The sequence below is a fragment of the Rhododendron vialii genome, chromosome 8a (assembly GCF_030253575.1).
Source record: "Rhododendron vialii isolate Sample 1 chromosome 8a, ASM3025357v1".
NCBI lineage: Eukaryota > Viridiplantae > Streptophyta > Magnoliopsida > Ericales > Ericaceae > Rhododendron > Rhododendron vialii.
In genome coordinates, this window is record NC_080564.1 from 29,788,050 (window position 1) to 29,805,468 (window position 17,419).

General features: G+C 38.7%; 1 protein-coding gene across 3 annotated transcripts; it reads left to right on the plus strand.

Moving 5' to 3' along the window:
• The first annotated feature begins 1,161 nt into the window (after positions 1 to 1,161).
• LOC131335148 (ribonuclease J-like) lies at positions 1,162 to 17,257 on the plus strand. 3 transcript variants are annotated; one of them, XM_058370378.1, is made up of 17 exons: positions 1,162 to 1,477; positions 2,601 to 2,829; positions 3,123 to 3,246; positions 4,959 to 5,015; positions 8,073 to 8,264; positions 8,350 to 8,427; positions 9,358 to 9,540; positions 9,657 to 9,737; positions 10,343 to 10,408; positions 10,499 to 10,591; positions 11,466 to 11,591; positions 12,008 to 12,121; positions 14,463 to 14,558; positions 14,723 to 14,820; positions 14,903 to 15,336; positions 15,963 to 16,513; positions 16,894 to 17,257. In XM_058370378.1, the coding sequence occupies exons 1-17, from the start codon at positions 1,315 to 1,317 to the stop codon at positions 16,987 to 16,989; spliced, it is 2,781 nt and encodes a 926-aa protein (XP_058226361.1). In that variant the 5' UTR covers positions 1,162 to 1,314; the 3' UTR covers positions 16,990 to 17,257. The 3 variants fall into 3 exon arrangements, with proteins under 3 accessions (XP_058226361.1, XP_058226362.1, XP_058226363.1); XM_058370379.1 differs by lacking the exon at positions 11,466 to 11,591; XM_058370380.1 differs by lacking the exon at positions 1,162 to 1,477 and having other exon boundaries at positions 2,689 to 2,829; positions 3,123 to 3,232.
• Positions 17,258 to 17,419: the final 162 nt, after the last annotated feature.

The following is a 17,419-nucleotide window of genomic DNA, read 5'->3' on the forward strand; positions in this document are numbered from 1 at the left end:
GATTCCAAGTTTCCAACAATGCATACAAAAATACTTTGGACCTCAGATAGTTGTTTGGCTTTTTAAGTTTATATGCACCATAACAAAAGATATGTACCACATGTTATGAACTTAATGGACAGTTTTACTTAATTATTGGGTTGATTAATCTATTTGCAGTCTTCTCATCTTCCAATCTTCCAATGTGCTAATCTAACTATCCTAATATTATCAACGTACGCCAATGAGAAAAAATCTATTTGATGTGGGCAAACACCCGGCAAAAAAAAAAAAAAAAAAACCGAGATCAATATGTTGGAGTTTTAATTATCAAAATCAGTACCTTAATTTTGGGTATTTACATTTTGATACCATTCAAGCATGATTTAGTTATAGGAATTTATAGCTTATTCCGCTAGCTCAAATAAGTAGTTATGTTTCAAATAACTACTTATTTTTAGAATTAAAAGTGATGTATTATTAGAGAATGACTTGTCTCTTAAAGCGGAAAATAAGTGCTTAAAAATAAGAATTTTACCAGAACGAGCCTTATTTTTCACTGGTCTAATAAAAATTGAATCCTTCCCGGTCCTTGATTTGGAGTGCATGGCTTTTAACAAATTCGAACCATTGATTATACAAATGTACGATTTAGATTTGGACGGTGCCATCTAGTCCAAAACTTCCGAACCCAGCCTAAAGTCCTAAGGCCCAGTTCCAGAACGGGTTTTAAGTATTTATTTTTTAATAAAACAATTTCAAGCTCAAAAATACTGGGGCTAATGAAATCTAAAAATATGCAATATAGATTTTGTTTGAAAGACCTTGATGAGATCTTTTATACGGTGAAAAAAAAATAAAAAATTATTTTTTATTTACATTATTTTTTAATTTGAAAATATCAAATAATTACTTATTTATCAAGAATGTGTTTTGTAACGGGCTTTAAATGGAGTAGTAATTTTGAAGGGAAAGAGTTGTTATAGGGAAATGATTTTGCCACACATTTTTTTGATAATGCCACATTCTGCAAGTGTATTTTTGAACTAAAAAATACATTTGCAGGATTTGGCATTATCAAAAAAAGGTGTGGCAAAATCACTGCCATTGTTATATCACGCGTAGAGCGCGTGACTTTGTCTTCATCAAAATGTGATAAGAAATATCTCTCAGATTTTCAGGGTTCGTAAAAAATCTTCTTCTGCTCGCCACTGCCGAGCGCGCGCTCTCTCTCTCTCTCTCTCTCTCTCTCTCATCCATCAACTATTCAGAGGTTTTAGGGTTACTTATCTCTGAAACCTCGGAACAAAAGTGAGAAACTTTACATCATCATAAATGTCTCTGCACTTTAGCAGTCAAGTTATTGGTGGAACAAGCAGCAGCAACACAACCATGGCCGCGTTCAGTGCACTCTCGCTCTGTCCGTACAACCTCTACCGCCGACCGAACCGTAACCGGCGCCGCATTTCGTGCTCCCTCGCCCCTCCTCCTTCAAAAGGCATGCAACTGATTTCGAGTTGTTTCATTCATTGGACCATTCTACTACTCGTATCTTTTAATTTATAAGGTCTTATAAGATTTTAAAAGCTTTTGCTTAATAGAACTAGTTGAGATGCATGAACAAAATCTGTTTTGCTTTTAAAAAGTGCGACGAATTTAAAGATATAAACAAGTTGTCATAGGCATGGGGTTGCAAACGATTCATTTATTACCGAGCTGTTGGCGAGCAGCTCGAGGCTCTGCTCGCTGGTAAACTGCTCGTTTAGTAAACGAACTGTGCTCGATTTACTGGTAACTTGGCTCGTTTATAAGAACACGTGCTCGTTTGTGGAGGCTCGGATCTTTTATATAATCTCGTTGAGTAAACAAACTGAGATTAAACACCAAGATAGTAAACGAGCTGAGCACGAGCTTGATTATTTGGGCTTGAGCGAACTCGAGCTTTAAGCTAGTTTTGAATGAGCCTGCTCGAATACTTCAAAGCTCGGCTTGGCTTGTTTGTAGCCCTTTATAGGCATGGTATTTTTTTGTTTTGTTTTGATGATCATAGGCATGGGTATGATGGTGAATAAAACGAGGGACAAATAAATTGGGAAAGGGGGAGTGATTACAATTTTATTGTCGCTGTGTTGGATAAAAGAAAAAAGGGTTTTCTGTGTGCTCTCTTGTAATTGAAGATTGATTCGTTTTATTCATAACTTTTGCAATTTTCTTTATTGGTTAGTTGTGTTTATGTCTTTTTTCATGTTTAGTTGAAGCTAGCCAGTGATCAATATAGTTCATCGGCTGGATTTCTGCCAGGAAAAAAAAGGAGACCAAATGGAAACCGGTCTTTAATCTTATACTGTTTTTGGCTACCAGCATACGAAAAATTAAGAGCTAATTGTTGGAGTGGCTTCACTTTGCCGGGGTTGTATTTTGTCTAGTTCACAACTCACAAGAAACAAAGAGTTTGAGAATTATCAATTTCAAAGATTTTTCTAAATAAGTTTTTCGGAGTTTAGGATCCTCTAGTTTACTATGAGTAAAAAAAGTTCGCATTTTTAATGCTCTGTGTTTGTTTAGTTTCTTTCTGAAGTACATGGAATGTCATGCTTGTGGGTCTTATACTCCCATTTTAGGTACCCGTGTACCTAAAGTACCCCGTAAGAAATCAGGAAGATTGGAAGGGGCAGGAAAAAGTATGGAAGACTCTGTTAAGCGTAAGTTGGAACAGTTTTATGAAGGGGCCGATGGTCCACCTCTCCGTGTCCTTCCAATTGGAGGCCTGGGTGAAATTGGAATGAATTGCATGCTCGTTGGGAATTATGATCGATATATTCTGATTGATGCTGGTGTTATGTTTCCAGAGTAAGTTTTACCAAACTAGTCTGATGTACATTTTCATTACAATTTTTAGCTCAGTGATCATCATGCTTCTTTCCTGTCTTTTTTTTTTTTTTTTCTGGTTATGAGTTTCCCCTCATACTTTGATTTTCCAAAGTCTAGAAATTTTGAAGTCATTTATTTTTCTGTAATTTTTTTCCACTTCTTTTCTATTGATAGCAGTACTCACAAGTTCAGATGTAGTTCTTGCTAAATCTAGCTATCTCACCTTCTTTTCGATACACTGACCTTGTATCACATGTGGAAATGCATTGCAGCTCTGACGAGCTTGGTGTTCAGAAAATCATACCTGACACTAACTTTATTAAAAGATGGAGTCACAAGATTGAAGCAGTCGTTATAACACATGGTCACGAGGATCACATTGGTGCGTTGCCTTGGGTAAAGTTTCTTTTCTTTCACTATATTTTGATTAATATGTGAATCTGTTTTGCCGGTATCAAACGCGGAAGACTTGTTCATCACTAGTTTCAAATGCATAAGTTGTGAGTACACCTTTTAAAAGGTTCATCTGAGAATCACTCGCTTCATTGGTGACTTATGTGATGATGTTTGAAAACAATATGTAAGATTTAAGGCATGTAGAGAAACTTTGGACATAATGTTCATTACTTCTCAATACCGTGATGCGGAGCTCAATTAATTGGTTTAAGTTTTGATGTGGAAAGAGGTTGCACGGCAAAAACTAGGTGATGCCTTACCTATTAAAATGTTTACAGCATGTGCAAGGACGTTGGCTGACAGAAAAGCGTTTCTAATATTATTCCATTACGGTGTGTGGTGATCAAAGAGTAACCCTCTAGGTAACTAATTTGATTGTCAGCCAATGGAACATTCCTAACAAAAGTTTTAATAGTGCTGCTGGTAAAAAATTATGTGTAGCATAGTTGAACTGGAATTCTGGCCTCTACCTATATATATACACACATACGTTTAGGGTTTTTGCAGTCCTATTTGGCTATTTTCATTTCTCACTTCTCAGTGAGGGAGAGGCGGCGATTTAGATCTCTCTCTCTCTCTCTCTCTCTCTCTCTCTCTCTCTCTCTCTCTCTCTCTCTCTCTCTCTCTCTCCCCGACCTTGAATCAGCCTCTCTCAATCTCTCTCTCAACGGCCACAGAGCGTAAGTGAGGGGATCGACTGGAACTTCCTGTGCCAGATACCTTCGTCGCCGCCGCTCTTGCTGCTCCGGTTGGATCGACTGTGATACGTCTCTCTCTCTCTGGTGCATTTGCCATTTTGTGATTGATTGTCATCGATTTTTTACTGTTCGTGTATTTTTGGTACGATTTGTTTGGTAAGACTATGGAATTTATATGTATTTTTCTTGTTTGGTACTTTGGTGCATGTGTAACCGAGGATTTGTGAAAGTTAGGACTCTGATCTGTTCTAGTCTTCTTCTGTTCTAGTCGGTTACCCATTCGGTTCGGGGATTACCCGAAAACCGAATGGTTCGGCGATGGTTTCATTTTTCCCTCCCCGTTCGGGGATCGGGGCGGATCTGAGCGGAACTTCGGGTTCGGGGATCGGGGACGGAAAACCCAATTTCCGCCCCGAATGCCCCGAATGCCATCACTACTCTAACTATGTAAGACATTTGAAACCAACATGGATCAGATCATGCTGGCCAATGAGGCTTCTAGTGCATGGTTTCAATTCTTTTTGGGGTCATACCAGTAACTTTATGGGGATGCATAGTATAGGCATGCTTCTGCACTCTAGCACTTATATTAGTGTGTTCCATTGGTTGCATATTGCATGTAGTGGTAACCACTTTCACCAATCGCCTTGATGATGGCCTGCTTGGGGATCTCCTACACCAAAGTGCGGATATCAGTAGGATGTATTGCTAGCTTATATTGGGTTTATAGATGGACAATCAGAAATTGATATTTAAAGCTTAAAGCAAAAGCCTTTGATTAAGGAAACATAGTACAATTGTCCTTAGGCTCGTCTTCCTTTCAGTGATGCAGTTCAAGCTGTACTTTTCCATGTGGTAGTTTGTCAATAGTAACTCCTTATTTTGTGTTAATGTTGCTAGTTTCTTTATCCCTGCTTTTATGTTCTTGTAATTAACTCGTAGGGGTCTCAACAGGTTATTCCAGCTTTGGATTCCCATACACCGATATTTGCCTCATCCTTCACGATGGAGGTATGCTCTGAAGGTTTTAATATTTAAAATTGTCTTGTATATAATGGTAGAATAATGTCAGTCTTAATAGGTGGGGAGCGTTAAACATGTTAACTCATCAAATAATACATTGGCAATAACCATTTAAACAAGGACTTGGTTTCATTTGTGGGGGTGCGAAGCTTGTCTAGCACTTGATTCATCTAATTCCGTAGCGAAGAACCTTGGTACTCTAGTAGATGTTCAGGGTTCTTTGTATTATATACTTTAATCTGCCAATGTACACTGTCTTATTATTCAACATTGAGCATTAAACGTGCTGCATGCCATTCATTTTCAGGGCACAACCGTGTTTAAAAACTAACATGATTACATGCAGTTCTTGTGCATTTAAATAGTACACTTCAATTACAAAGCGTGCTTGCTAGGTGCATGTTCAACTAGTAGGTTGGTACATACATAGTTGTCAAGGGTGAAAGGCGCACTGAGGTGCAAAGTCCTGTTGGACCCTAGGCAAGAGGTGCAAGGCAAGGTGCGCGCCTTTTTGAAGTGAGGCGCACCTATGGGGAAAAAAATAGGGAAAATAGCATACACAAATATTTCAAGTAATAAGCACTAAGCAAATGAGTTTTAGAAAGCATCCAAAAAATACATGAAAACATCCACCAAATTTCAATTATCAAATAGCGACCAATTCTTACATAGAGAATAACTAAAACGTCAAATTCAACAAAAGACAAGCATCCAACATTTGAAATAAAATTGAAGCGAGTAGTTATCCTAATTGGATTTCATACACCACGGATCCTATTAAGGATCTCTTAAATTGTTAAAATGCGGACCTCCCCTTTCCCAATCAAATTTCTATGATCTGAACCGTTTAATGTGTTCAGATTGTGATTTTAAGGGTCCCTACAAGAAATCGGCAAAAAAAAAGACTGGGAAGTGTTTCATCCGAGCAGTTTTCATTGAATGGTTCAATGAAAAACTGCTCAAATGAAGCACTTCCCGGTCTTTCTTTTTTTTCTGATTTTTTGCGAAGACCCTTGAAATCACGTTCTGAACACATTGAATGATTTAGATCATCAATATTTGATCGGGAAAGGGGAGGTCCGCATTTTAATAATTTGGATCCCTTGTAGGATTCTGACTGTACCTTTATATATATATATATATATATATAGAGAGAGAGAGAGAGAGGAATTTTCAAGTGAGGGATCCCTCATTTTGTTAAAATGAGGGACTTTCATTTTCCGATCAAATTTTAAAAATCCGAACCGTTCAATGTGTGCAGAACGTAATTTTAAGGGTCCTCGCGAGAAATCAACAAAAAAAATGACCAGGAAGGGCGTCATCCGAGCAGTTTTTTTTGAACCGTTCAATGAAAACTGCTCGGATGAAGCCCTTCCCGGTCATTTTTTTTGCTGATTTCTCACGGGAACCATTAAAATCACGTTCTGATCACTTTGAGCGGCTCGGATCATCGAAATTCAATCGGGAAGAGGAGTCCCGCATTTTAATAAAATGAGGGATCCCTCACCGGAACCTAACTCTCATATATATATATATATATATATATATATATAAAGGTGCCTGAGAGAAATCAGCAAAAAAATTAACCGGGGAAGAGTTTCATCCGAATAGTTTTTTATTGAACAGTTCAATAAAAAACTGCTCAAATCAAGCCATTCCCGGTTAGTTTTTTTGCCAGTTTCTCGCGGGCACCCTTAAAATCACGTTCTGAACACATTGAGCGGTTTGGATCATCAAAATTTGATCGGGAACTATGAGATTAAGATTTGGGGGTTTTTTTTTAAGTGTCTCCGGAACCGCCCCGATATATATATATATATATATATATATATATATATATATATATACAGTCATTTTCAAATAAGGTGGTCCTTATTTTAGTTAAAATAAGGACCTCTCCATTTCTCTCATTTTCCGTTTGAATTTTGATGATCCAAGCCGCTCAATGTGTTCAGAACATGATTTTAAGGGTATCCGCAAGGAATCGGCAAAAAAAAAGACCGGGAATGTCTTCATCCGAGCAATTTTAATTTGAACCGTTTGATAAAAAATAAACAAAAACTGCTCGGATGAAGCCCTTCTCGATCTTTTTTTTTGTTGATTTCTCGCGTGTAACCTTAAAATCACACTCTGAACACATTGAGCGGCTCGGATCATCCAAATTCGATCGGGAAAGAGAGGTCCTTATTTTATTAAGTTAAGGTGGTCCTTAGGAGAAGGGGACTCATATATATATATATATATATATATATATATATAGAGAGAGAGAGAGAGAGAGAGAGAGAGACTGACTGTTGATGAGGAGAGACGACTAAGAGAGATGAGAGGAGAGACGACTGATCGCTAAAGTTCGACTAATTGCTAAAGTTCTCTAAGGTCGACTGATGCATATAAGAGGACTGAGGAGAGATGAAGTGTGGTGATGACAAAAAATCGACTAGAGACCCTTTTGTTTCGTTTGAGATCGATGGCCAAAGGTAATAGTTTAACCTAGACAACATAATCCTATGGCTGTGATCGAATATGAAAGAAGCACGCCTTTTCGCGCTTTGTCGCCTTTGTTGCCTCTTGTGCCTAGTCTGCGCTTTATTAAGTCACCTCGCTTGGGGTCATACAAGGCGATGGGGGTGCGCCTCGCGCCATGGCGCGCCTTTGACAACTATGGATACGTATATCATACCTTACCTCGTGTCATGTCTGACATTTGGTATCACATCCTTAGGAAAGTCCAAGTATCATAGGTTTACAATGATGGTCCTGGAAACTCTGGCTTGTTGGACATGCATATAGATGCATAAGCTTTTATGTAAGATGTATCAATGTTTTCACTGAAATGTCCTCTCATTTTTACAGTTACAAAGTGGCCAAAAGGTTTTATGTTGGCAATATTATCTGTCATTGTTAGGGATTCTTCAGACCTTTCTTTGACATGTGGCACTATGTATTTGTAGGTAAACTGTCAACTGTTGATGTATTGTGATATGTGTCTAGTTCTCGTAAGTCACTTGATCATTACGGACTTTTTACACCCTGGTTTTTAAACAGCTTATTAAGAGACGTTTGAAGGAGTTTGGGATCTTTCTTCCATCTAGGCTTAAAGTATTTAGAACTAAGATGAGATTCAGTGCCGGACCGTTTGAAATAGAGCCTATAAGGGTAACCCATTCTATTCCTGATTGCTGTGGATTGGTTCTCCGATGTGCTGATGGGACAATTCTTCATACAGGGGACTGGAAGGTATGCTATTTTATCCCGTCACTCTATGTTATCTCAAGATCTGTGCATTAGTGTTCGAGTTACATGTGAATTATATATTCAACAGATTGATGAATCACCATTGGATGGGAAAGTTTTTGATAGGGAAGCTCTAGAGGAACTTTCAAAAGAGGGAGTAACACTTGTAAGTGAGCTCAATCTGGTTATAATTAGCTTTCTGTTACACTTAGATTGTTGGAATCCAACCCTGGCATGGGATTCAAGTTGATGTCCATTCTGTCAGCTATTCCAGAGGAGAGATGTGTTGATTTGTTTTTGGAGATCATAGGATTTATGTAAGAGTCGCTGTTTTGTGCCAAGCCCCCGAAATACCTTGGCTTTCCTACCGTTGTCGTTGGATCTTTGAAATCATTAAAAGTGCTCAAAGTTTTAGATCCTTTTTAGTACTTCCTGAGGTCTGTAGGGTCTTTATGGTGTTGCACTGTTGCCTTTATTGTTTATGGTAGCATCCACTCAGTGTCTTGCCTTTAATGATTATCTTATTGACATGAATAGGTGCCTTTTAAGTTGGATTGCTGGTGAGTTTCTAGAACCTTGCAAGATAATTATCGCATTTGAGTATCTGTTTAGTGACAGAGTTCACCATGGGTGATGTCTTTTGTTTAGCAAGCACATGAATCATCTTCACGAGGTTTACACCCCAAATTAAAAATGATCTTTACATTACTTGCTTGATAGGTTGCGGTGAATTAGAGGTTGTCCCCATTTTCCAGCCTTGTGGGTGACGCTTAATTTTTCACAAAGCTATTTCCAGCTGGCAGGGATATTGTCATGGGAGTTAGTGCTGGCATTTGAGAGAGTTGCTATATTGGTTCTTGGGACGATTTAAGTATTCTGCAGTTATTCTATTTACTTTTTACACTACTTGCACTATCAGTTGGGTTTGTTTCTGTTATGAGTTCCTGAAATTCATGTGCACTTTTGTTGCACCTTTGGTGGTGCGATCATGATTGTTTGTTCTTGTAAATAATCCACATCCTTTATAAACTATTGCAAATTATAGAAGCTGTTAAGATGGAAATCACTTAATTGGCGACTTGATGTTCTTCTGCAGATGATGAGCGATTCAACGAATGTTCTTTCACCTGGAAGGAGCCTTAGCGAGACTGTCGTAGCTGAGGCTCTGTTGAGGCGCATTTCAGCCGCTAAAGGAAGGGTTATTACTACTCAGTTTGCATCAAATATACATCGCCTCGGAAGTGTGAAAGTTGCAGCCGACTTGACTGGCAGGAATTTGGTATGCTTGCAATATGCTTCATTTCCTCCTTGTACTCTTTTTTGTTGCTCTTGTTCTTTAGAACACTTTGCACCTGAGAAATTTGGAGGCAAATGACTTTGTAACCATTCTTTTAGGTATTCGTTGGCATGTCCTTGAGGACATACCTAGATGCTGCATGGAAAGATGGAAAGGCACCAATTGATCCATCTACTCTGGTAAGGATCTCAAAACTTTATTCTCTGCTTCCCTATTTCCTTTGTCATGGTGGATGGCTTTAGTTTTTCTTAACTGTAGAAGAAAAGGTTCTATGAGCTCAAGTTTAGTTTTCCATGAGTTGAGGAGTGGCTAATCGAACAGACATGTTGGATTAAATTATGTTGCCAAACGGTTTGGTTGTCCTTCCAATGATACGGGTAAGATAGATAATCACCTTAGCTGATTGTGCAACTGTTCTGGCTCCTTCTGCTTACTGGCATAGTTTGGTAGTAAAACAATTTTTGTGCAGTAAATGTTGAAGAAGCAGCATATCTGAATGCATCCTTTATCATTAATGTCCAATGTAGGCGGTGCTGACTTTTGCCAAAATAAAATAAAATTAGGCTATTGTGCCACTATAGGTTAACAGTGTGGTAGATGACCTTGCTAGAAATATGACTGCATGTCCATTGCAGTGGCATGATTTCAATTACGACAGTCAGATTTTTTGCAAGATTTCCAACCCCACAGGGCCACAACCCATGCCATTTCGCAAAATTTTATATGTGCTGTCTTTATGACCCACTTTCTCCACTTCCTGACATTGCACATACTCACTGCATAGGTGAAAGCAGAAGATATTGATGATTATGCCCCAAACAATTTGCTAATTGTCACAACTGGATCTCAAGTGAGTCAATTTTGCTGCTTTGCATTGTAGGCCGTATTGGTTAATTCTGTTGGTGTAGCTTGCATATGACAATACATGCTATTGTGCCAGGCGGAGACGCGTGCTGCACTGAACCTTGCGTCATATGGAAGTAGTCATTCCCTCAAATTGAGTAAAGAAGACACAATTCTGTACTCTGCTAAGGTAATGGAATGTCTAGCGTGGTTTATGTTAATACATGACATATATCTCATAATTTGGTTGAACAAAGCAAAAATAATGCATCTACGACATCTTTAAGTGTTATAGTTCTGAAAATTTCCATTTCTTACTTTTGCTACAATCTGTTCCCTAAACATGCATCCTTGTTCTTGCTTTAGTGTAATATTGAGCTCCTTGAGGTGAAAATCTGGATGTCACGAATTCAAGAAAGTCAGAAGAGCTTTGGAGACTACCTTATGGTGGATAATATTGTGTATTCAATTTTGATGCCTGTGTTTGCATTGTTTGTTTCAGGAACACAACATAAAAGTCCAATCTCATAGTCCATTAATAGAGTTGAGTTTTGTTCACCATCCACTTAAGAGGGTGAACATTACCCTCCTTCCTATTAGTTGAAATGATGTGGACCCTACCACAAAGTGATGTCATGCTTACCAAAAAGTGTATTGCATGATAAGTATGACATCACTTTGTGGTGGGGTCCACACCATTTCAACCAATAAGAGAGAGGGTAATGTTCACCCTCTTTTAAGGAGTGTGAATAAAATTGCACTCCCATTAATAATGCTAGTTTCTCCATTTTGGTGAGGACCTTATTCTGGCTAATCGGGACTGTCATTTACATTTTCTTTAAAGTTTCAAGTTCTAGTTTAACTGTATTGTACTTCGTTTCAGTTTGTTGATGATTACTTTGACTTTCTGGATAAATTTTTGATTTATTTTGCTTATATTTTGTATGATTATAGAGAAATATCATTAAAGACACCAAAAGGGGTCCTACTCTTGTATACCTGGAGTATCAAATACAAAATAAGTACATTGTTCTGTTTAGTCTATTGGTAGTTCACATTTTCAGGTTATCCCTGGTAATGAGACACGGGTCATGAAGATGTTAAACCGTATATCGGAGATTGGATCCACAATAGTGATGGGAAAAAATGAGCAGCTGCACACATCTGGTCACGGATATCGTCAGGAATTGGTGAGAGATTTTGACTATTCAGAATCCTCCTTTTTCTCCACTACCTTCCTTTACAAGCATTGTTGTATTTCATTCTTGTCCACTCAACCAATAAGAAGACGCTGGATTCTTTGTGTAACTGTAATCATCATTTTCTCCAGGTTTTTTTTTCTCGGCTAGATCATTGTTCTCTCAAGGACTGAGAATGAATGTTATGAACTCTTTTTCTGGTTAAAACAGAGAACACAGATGACTTTCGTATTTCCTTTCGTGAAATCTAACTAGGCCACTTAAGTAAAAGTTGTTTTCAATGTCAGCTACGGCAATATGCTCAAATTTGAGGTGTCCCACAAACTTTTCCCGTTTTGTGTTATTATTTCCGGATCTGCTGACTTGTTTTTTAATGAACACTCTAAATATTAAGTTCATTATTGAAGGAGGAAGTCCTGAAAATAGTGAAGCCTCAACACTTTCTGCCAATCCATGGTGAGCTCTTATTCCTTAAAGAGCACGAATTACTTGGGAAATCAACTGGGATTCAGCACACCACTGTAAGTTTGTTAGCTTTCTTTTGCTTAATATCTTATTAATCACTAAATGAAACATCGGCTAAATGGCAATTATGCCTCTACTGTCTGGGTTGGTTGATGATGGGATTATTATCTAAAACTGATGCGTCCAATTCCAGCACCGCGTTTCTGTATCGCATTTCTACCCTAATTATCCTAAACCAAATTCGACTTGACCTTTAAAACTAGCTTACTAGTGACTTGTGTATTCCTCTTTGTTAGATTTGACTGAGGAGGAGTTGCTATTGTCGATTGTTATGCTTGTCTCTGTGAAGCAAAATCCCACATTGCGTGGTTACCAAAATAATGAAGTAATAAGCGTGAGGGCACCCTTACTTCAAGAGCTAGCTTTTGGGGTTGAGTTCTACCCAAGATCATGTAACATGGTATCAGAGCTGGGTACCATGGATGGGTAAGATGCGTGCCTTTGGCCTACACGCGGCAAGTGCTGCCGAGTGAGCACGCTGCGCGTGAGGAAGGGTGTCAAGCGAAGTCCCACATCACCTGGGTACCAAAATAATATGAAGCATATAAGCGTGAGGGCACCCTCACTTCAATAGCTAGCTTTTGGGGTTGAGTTCTACCCAAGACCGTGTAAAATGGTATCAGCTACGTACTAGAGATGGGTAGGGTGTGTGTCTCTAGCCTGCACACGGCTGGTATGGTTTAGTGAGGTCCTCATTGTTGGTAGTTTTTGTTTTTACCATATTCATATCATTTTAGGGCTTCGAAGAGTTCTATTGCCCATTGTATTGGGTCCATTTGTACATCTAAAGTGTGTGATAAAGTCAAAGAAGTGAGACAAGATATTTACTGTTACTTTATACATGACCTAGATCCTAGAAGTTACTAGTAAATGCAAAAACTTGTACATTGTTGACAATGGTTGCATATTGCAAAGCATGATATCGGGGAAAGTAATGCAAAGAAATTGGGAACCCTGATATGAGCATTTTGGAATTGCAGGCCTAGCAATGTAATGTAATAAAATAATTGATGTGTGAGAGTTTGAAATTTGAAGACAATCAAATGTTCGGCTTTGAAATCTAAGAAGCAAAGATACAAACACATGATACAGACACACGGACATGTCCTTTCTGGGAAATTAGGATACAGACACATTGGCTCACGTCAAATACAAAGTATATTCATATTGAAGATGTGTCCTATGAATTCATTCAAAAGTCAAAGACATAGGTTTTATCAAAATTAGGATAAAAACCACAAAAATTATTAATATTGTGAAAATACAAATCTGTTATACATGCACTATACATCCATGGATATTTTCACTATGGGCCGAGTTCTAAAAATTGCACTTTAAACTCCTAATGTGTACTTAACTTGTCCCAATGAGCCCTAGAGCATCCACAAGGTATCTGAGCGGCAAAATTCAGATACGTAATTAGGTGTGTCCGACATGTGACACAACGCGTGTTCGGCACACTTCAACACTGATACACAAGGCCGGTAGACGGTTTCGTGTTTCTTAGCTTGAAATCATGTGTTTTTTTGGCAACTCAAATAAGTCCCACCACTCTTGTGCTTTGGAGCATTTATGAGGTCATAGACGAAGTAGATATCCCGTTTCCCAATTCGGAAGGAATTTAGTTTTGTGAAACAAATGCTTCTTGGAAGAGAAAGACCGACCTGGTTTTGGTTCACTCGTTCTTGGCGCTAGGGCTTGGTCTTATTTCCACTTCTTTGACACCTTACCCATTGGTTCCGCTTCATTGTGCCAACAAATTCCCCATTTTTGCTGTAAATTGAAGTCAATAAGGTTGATAATGAGTTGACATTCGGAAATCTATTCTGCTCAACACAATCCCGATGGCCATATTCTTCTTTCCTTGATGCGACGCCAGAAGTGGTGCAGCCTTGTACACACTAAGCACGTAGGGGAAAAAAGCTATAAGAAAAACCCAAACCCTCTTGATATCCACAAGGATATAATAGCCTTCTTGTGGTGGTGAATTTCTCATGTTCATTTGGCATTTTACAAGTTTCTATTTTGTTTCAAGTTCGAATAAGCACCTTGTGTTCTTGTGCCATAAAGGACATATTTTACTCCCCACTTTGAACGGAAGATGTGTGTAGTGCTGTCTTGTTGCCTTTGCAATAAACGTGCAATATCTGGCCACCCTAATAAGGATCTGCCTGGGATTCTAGATCTTGGTGACATGATTAACTGATGTACCATGATGACAAATACTTAATTCGTGCAAGACTTAATTCATATTGTGTGCAAGATATGACCTCTCTTTGCATAAGGAACCATTTGGAATTCTTTCTGACGATATGAATTGGACTGGTAATGTGTCAGGTTATAAAGAACGGAGAGATGCTTGGGGTTTCACATTTGAGGAACAGAAGAGTGCTGTCTAATGGCTTTATATCACTAGGGAAAGAGAATTTGCAGGTTGGTTATCATGAAAAAAGCCCCTCCCCTCCCTCTTCTCCCCATTTTCTTCTTCTTCTTCTTCTTCTTCTTCTTACGTCTCAGGTATATGTAATCGGTAAGTGCGTTGTGTTATTCTTTATTTTAGAAAAGTTTCATTGGAATTAGCTTTTTTTTACTTGCAGTTGATGTACAATGATGGTGATAAAGCATTTGGTACATCCTCTGAACTTTGCATTGGGGAGAGACTAAGAATTGCATCCGATGGTATTATAGTGGTCAGGTAGATTTTTCACACTACAGAAATGAAGGATTTTTGTGCACTCATCTGTATGTTTACATCAACTTCCTCTCTTTCTTCGCAGCATGGAAATCTTGCGCCCTCAAGATGCTGACAATTTCGGTGAACAACGCACATTGAAAGGAAAAATTAGAATCACTACTCGTTGCTTATGGCTTGACAAAGGAAAGCTTTTGGATGCACTCCGTAAAGCTGCCCATGCTGCACTCTCAAGCTGTCCTGTAGCTTGTCCTCTAGCTCACATGGAAAAAACTGTGTCTCAGGTTTTGAGAAAAATGGTAAGAAAGTACAGTAGTAAAAGTCCTGAAGTCATTGCAGTTGCCGTAGAAAATCCGGCAGCAGTTCTCTCAGACGAGCTCAAGCCAGATGGCGCTTTTGAGACATCATCATTAAGAAAAGTAAGGGTTGGTCGTCCAAAAAAGAGAAAGCCGACTGAGATACGAGAGGAAGAAGGCAACAGCATCATGCAATCAGTGAACACCACACAAGAATGGGAAGGTTCTGATTTCTCAATCGTGTCTTTTACTGTCCATTTCTCTTCTTTACATGTCTTGGTGCGTAGACATGCATAAATTTATTTTTCTATGCATACAGCCAATGCAAAATCAGTTAACCTAGGATTATAGGAAGAAAATGACATTTGTCAGTAGCTCTAAAATCGGAGTCAAATTGATGTCCAGGGGCTTACTTGTTTCATTGAACTACTAGACTTGTCGGGTTCAATTTGGTTCAGGTCCATAGTTGTAGTTATCTGACCACTCAGTTTTGTCCAATCTGGACTTCCAGATCTGACAACACTTTATCTGCCCCTGTTTCAATTGTGAATTTGAGGTTTTCTGTGTATGCCTTCTGCTGTGCACCAAGTCATGCCCTTGTTAAATATCATTCCGCTCACAAAATAGAAAAAATTAGCAGGCGTTTTTCTGATTTATTTTATTTTGTGACTATAATTTGTAATTTTGTCATCTTCTGCCATATTATTTTTTATTGCCCTGGGTTGAGTAGATGATTAGAGGTTACTTTCAACTTTCAAGTATCATGGCTCCTTGTTTACCTCTGCATTTAGCACCAGTTTTTTTTTAGTAGGTTTCCATTTGACAACCATGTATTCACTTGTACTGCAGGTCATGGCTCTGTAGATGAAAGACTTCTGTCTGAGGAAGCCACTACTTCAGGTTCTGAGTCACCAGAGAGCTCCCCTCTTGATTCCCAGCAATCAGATGATTTTTGGAGGTCATTACTAATGCCACTAATGGACCAAGTGGTAGAGAATGTCAACGGATCTTCTCCGCATGAGGAACACAGTGACAAGCCTAAGAAAGAAACTAAGTTTCACAAAATGCCTCTAATGGACCAAGTGGAAGAGAATATCAACGGATCTTTTCCACATGAGGATCACACTGACAAGCCTAAGAAAGAAACAAAGGTTGACGATTCTGTGGGACTTCCAAATTCTCAAATAAAACATTCGAAGCCTGCGAAACGGAACAAGTGGAAGCCCGAAGAGATTAAAAAGCTGATTATATTGCGTGGTGAACTCCATGAGAAATTCCAAGTTGTGAAGCGGCGAATGGCCCTGTGGGAAGAGATATCTGCGCACCTGTTGTCTGATGGGATTACTCGTACTCCTGGGGAGTGCAAATCTCTATGGGCATCCTTGGTCCAGAGATACGAGGTTTGCTCTTCACAGTGACTTTAGTTTCATTTCTTTCTCACATGCGTAAATCGTACGCGTCAATGCCTATATGTGAGTAAAAGGTTATCATCAGCTTACACAAAGTTCCAATTTTTTTTGCTTGATCTGTATTGAGCGGGATATTCCAAAAACTCTTTACATTTTCTAAGTTAATATGGAGAATTTGGAGACATCGATTTGAACATTAACCCTGAACGAGATGGTGTTGAGACACCTTATAATCTGGAATGAGCATATAAATGCAATGTAGATGGATGTGTATCTACGTCTTTGTACTACGTATTAGATATCATGCCAGTATTTTGCTATTAATTTCTTGATTGTTTTTGTTAATTTTTCTATGATGCTCTTCTCCACAGGAAAGCAAGAGTGATGCGGGCATCAAGAAAAGTTGGCCTTACTTCGAGGACTTGGATAAGATTTTATCTGATTTGGAGGCAACCACTAAAAAATGATTGGAGTAAGGGTGGAATCTGATTTGTGGAGGCAACCACAACAAAATCATTGGAATAGGGGTAGAATAGCGATGATTATTGGTTTTTTCGAATGTGGCGCAGGTGTGTGCGTGGATGATGTTATGTATCACATGGGTAAGGTTTTGTTTTTTTTATCAAAGTAATGGCGCGGTGGAAAGCCATGGTTTTGTAGCCTTGGGACCCTTCGGTTGCTCGAGAAAACCTTTTGATAATTTATGTCCAAGGTTCTTGGCATGCATTAACCTTCCGACGACTTGGCTATTTGTTTCTAACTATTGTCACGGAGCTTTTATTTGTGCGTGTTTAAGAAAATGTGCGAAATTTAGACGCTGAACAAAATGAGTGTAGATTTTCAATCTTATCGTTTTCATTCTCGTGATATTGAAATTACCACCACTGTGCGAAATTA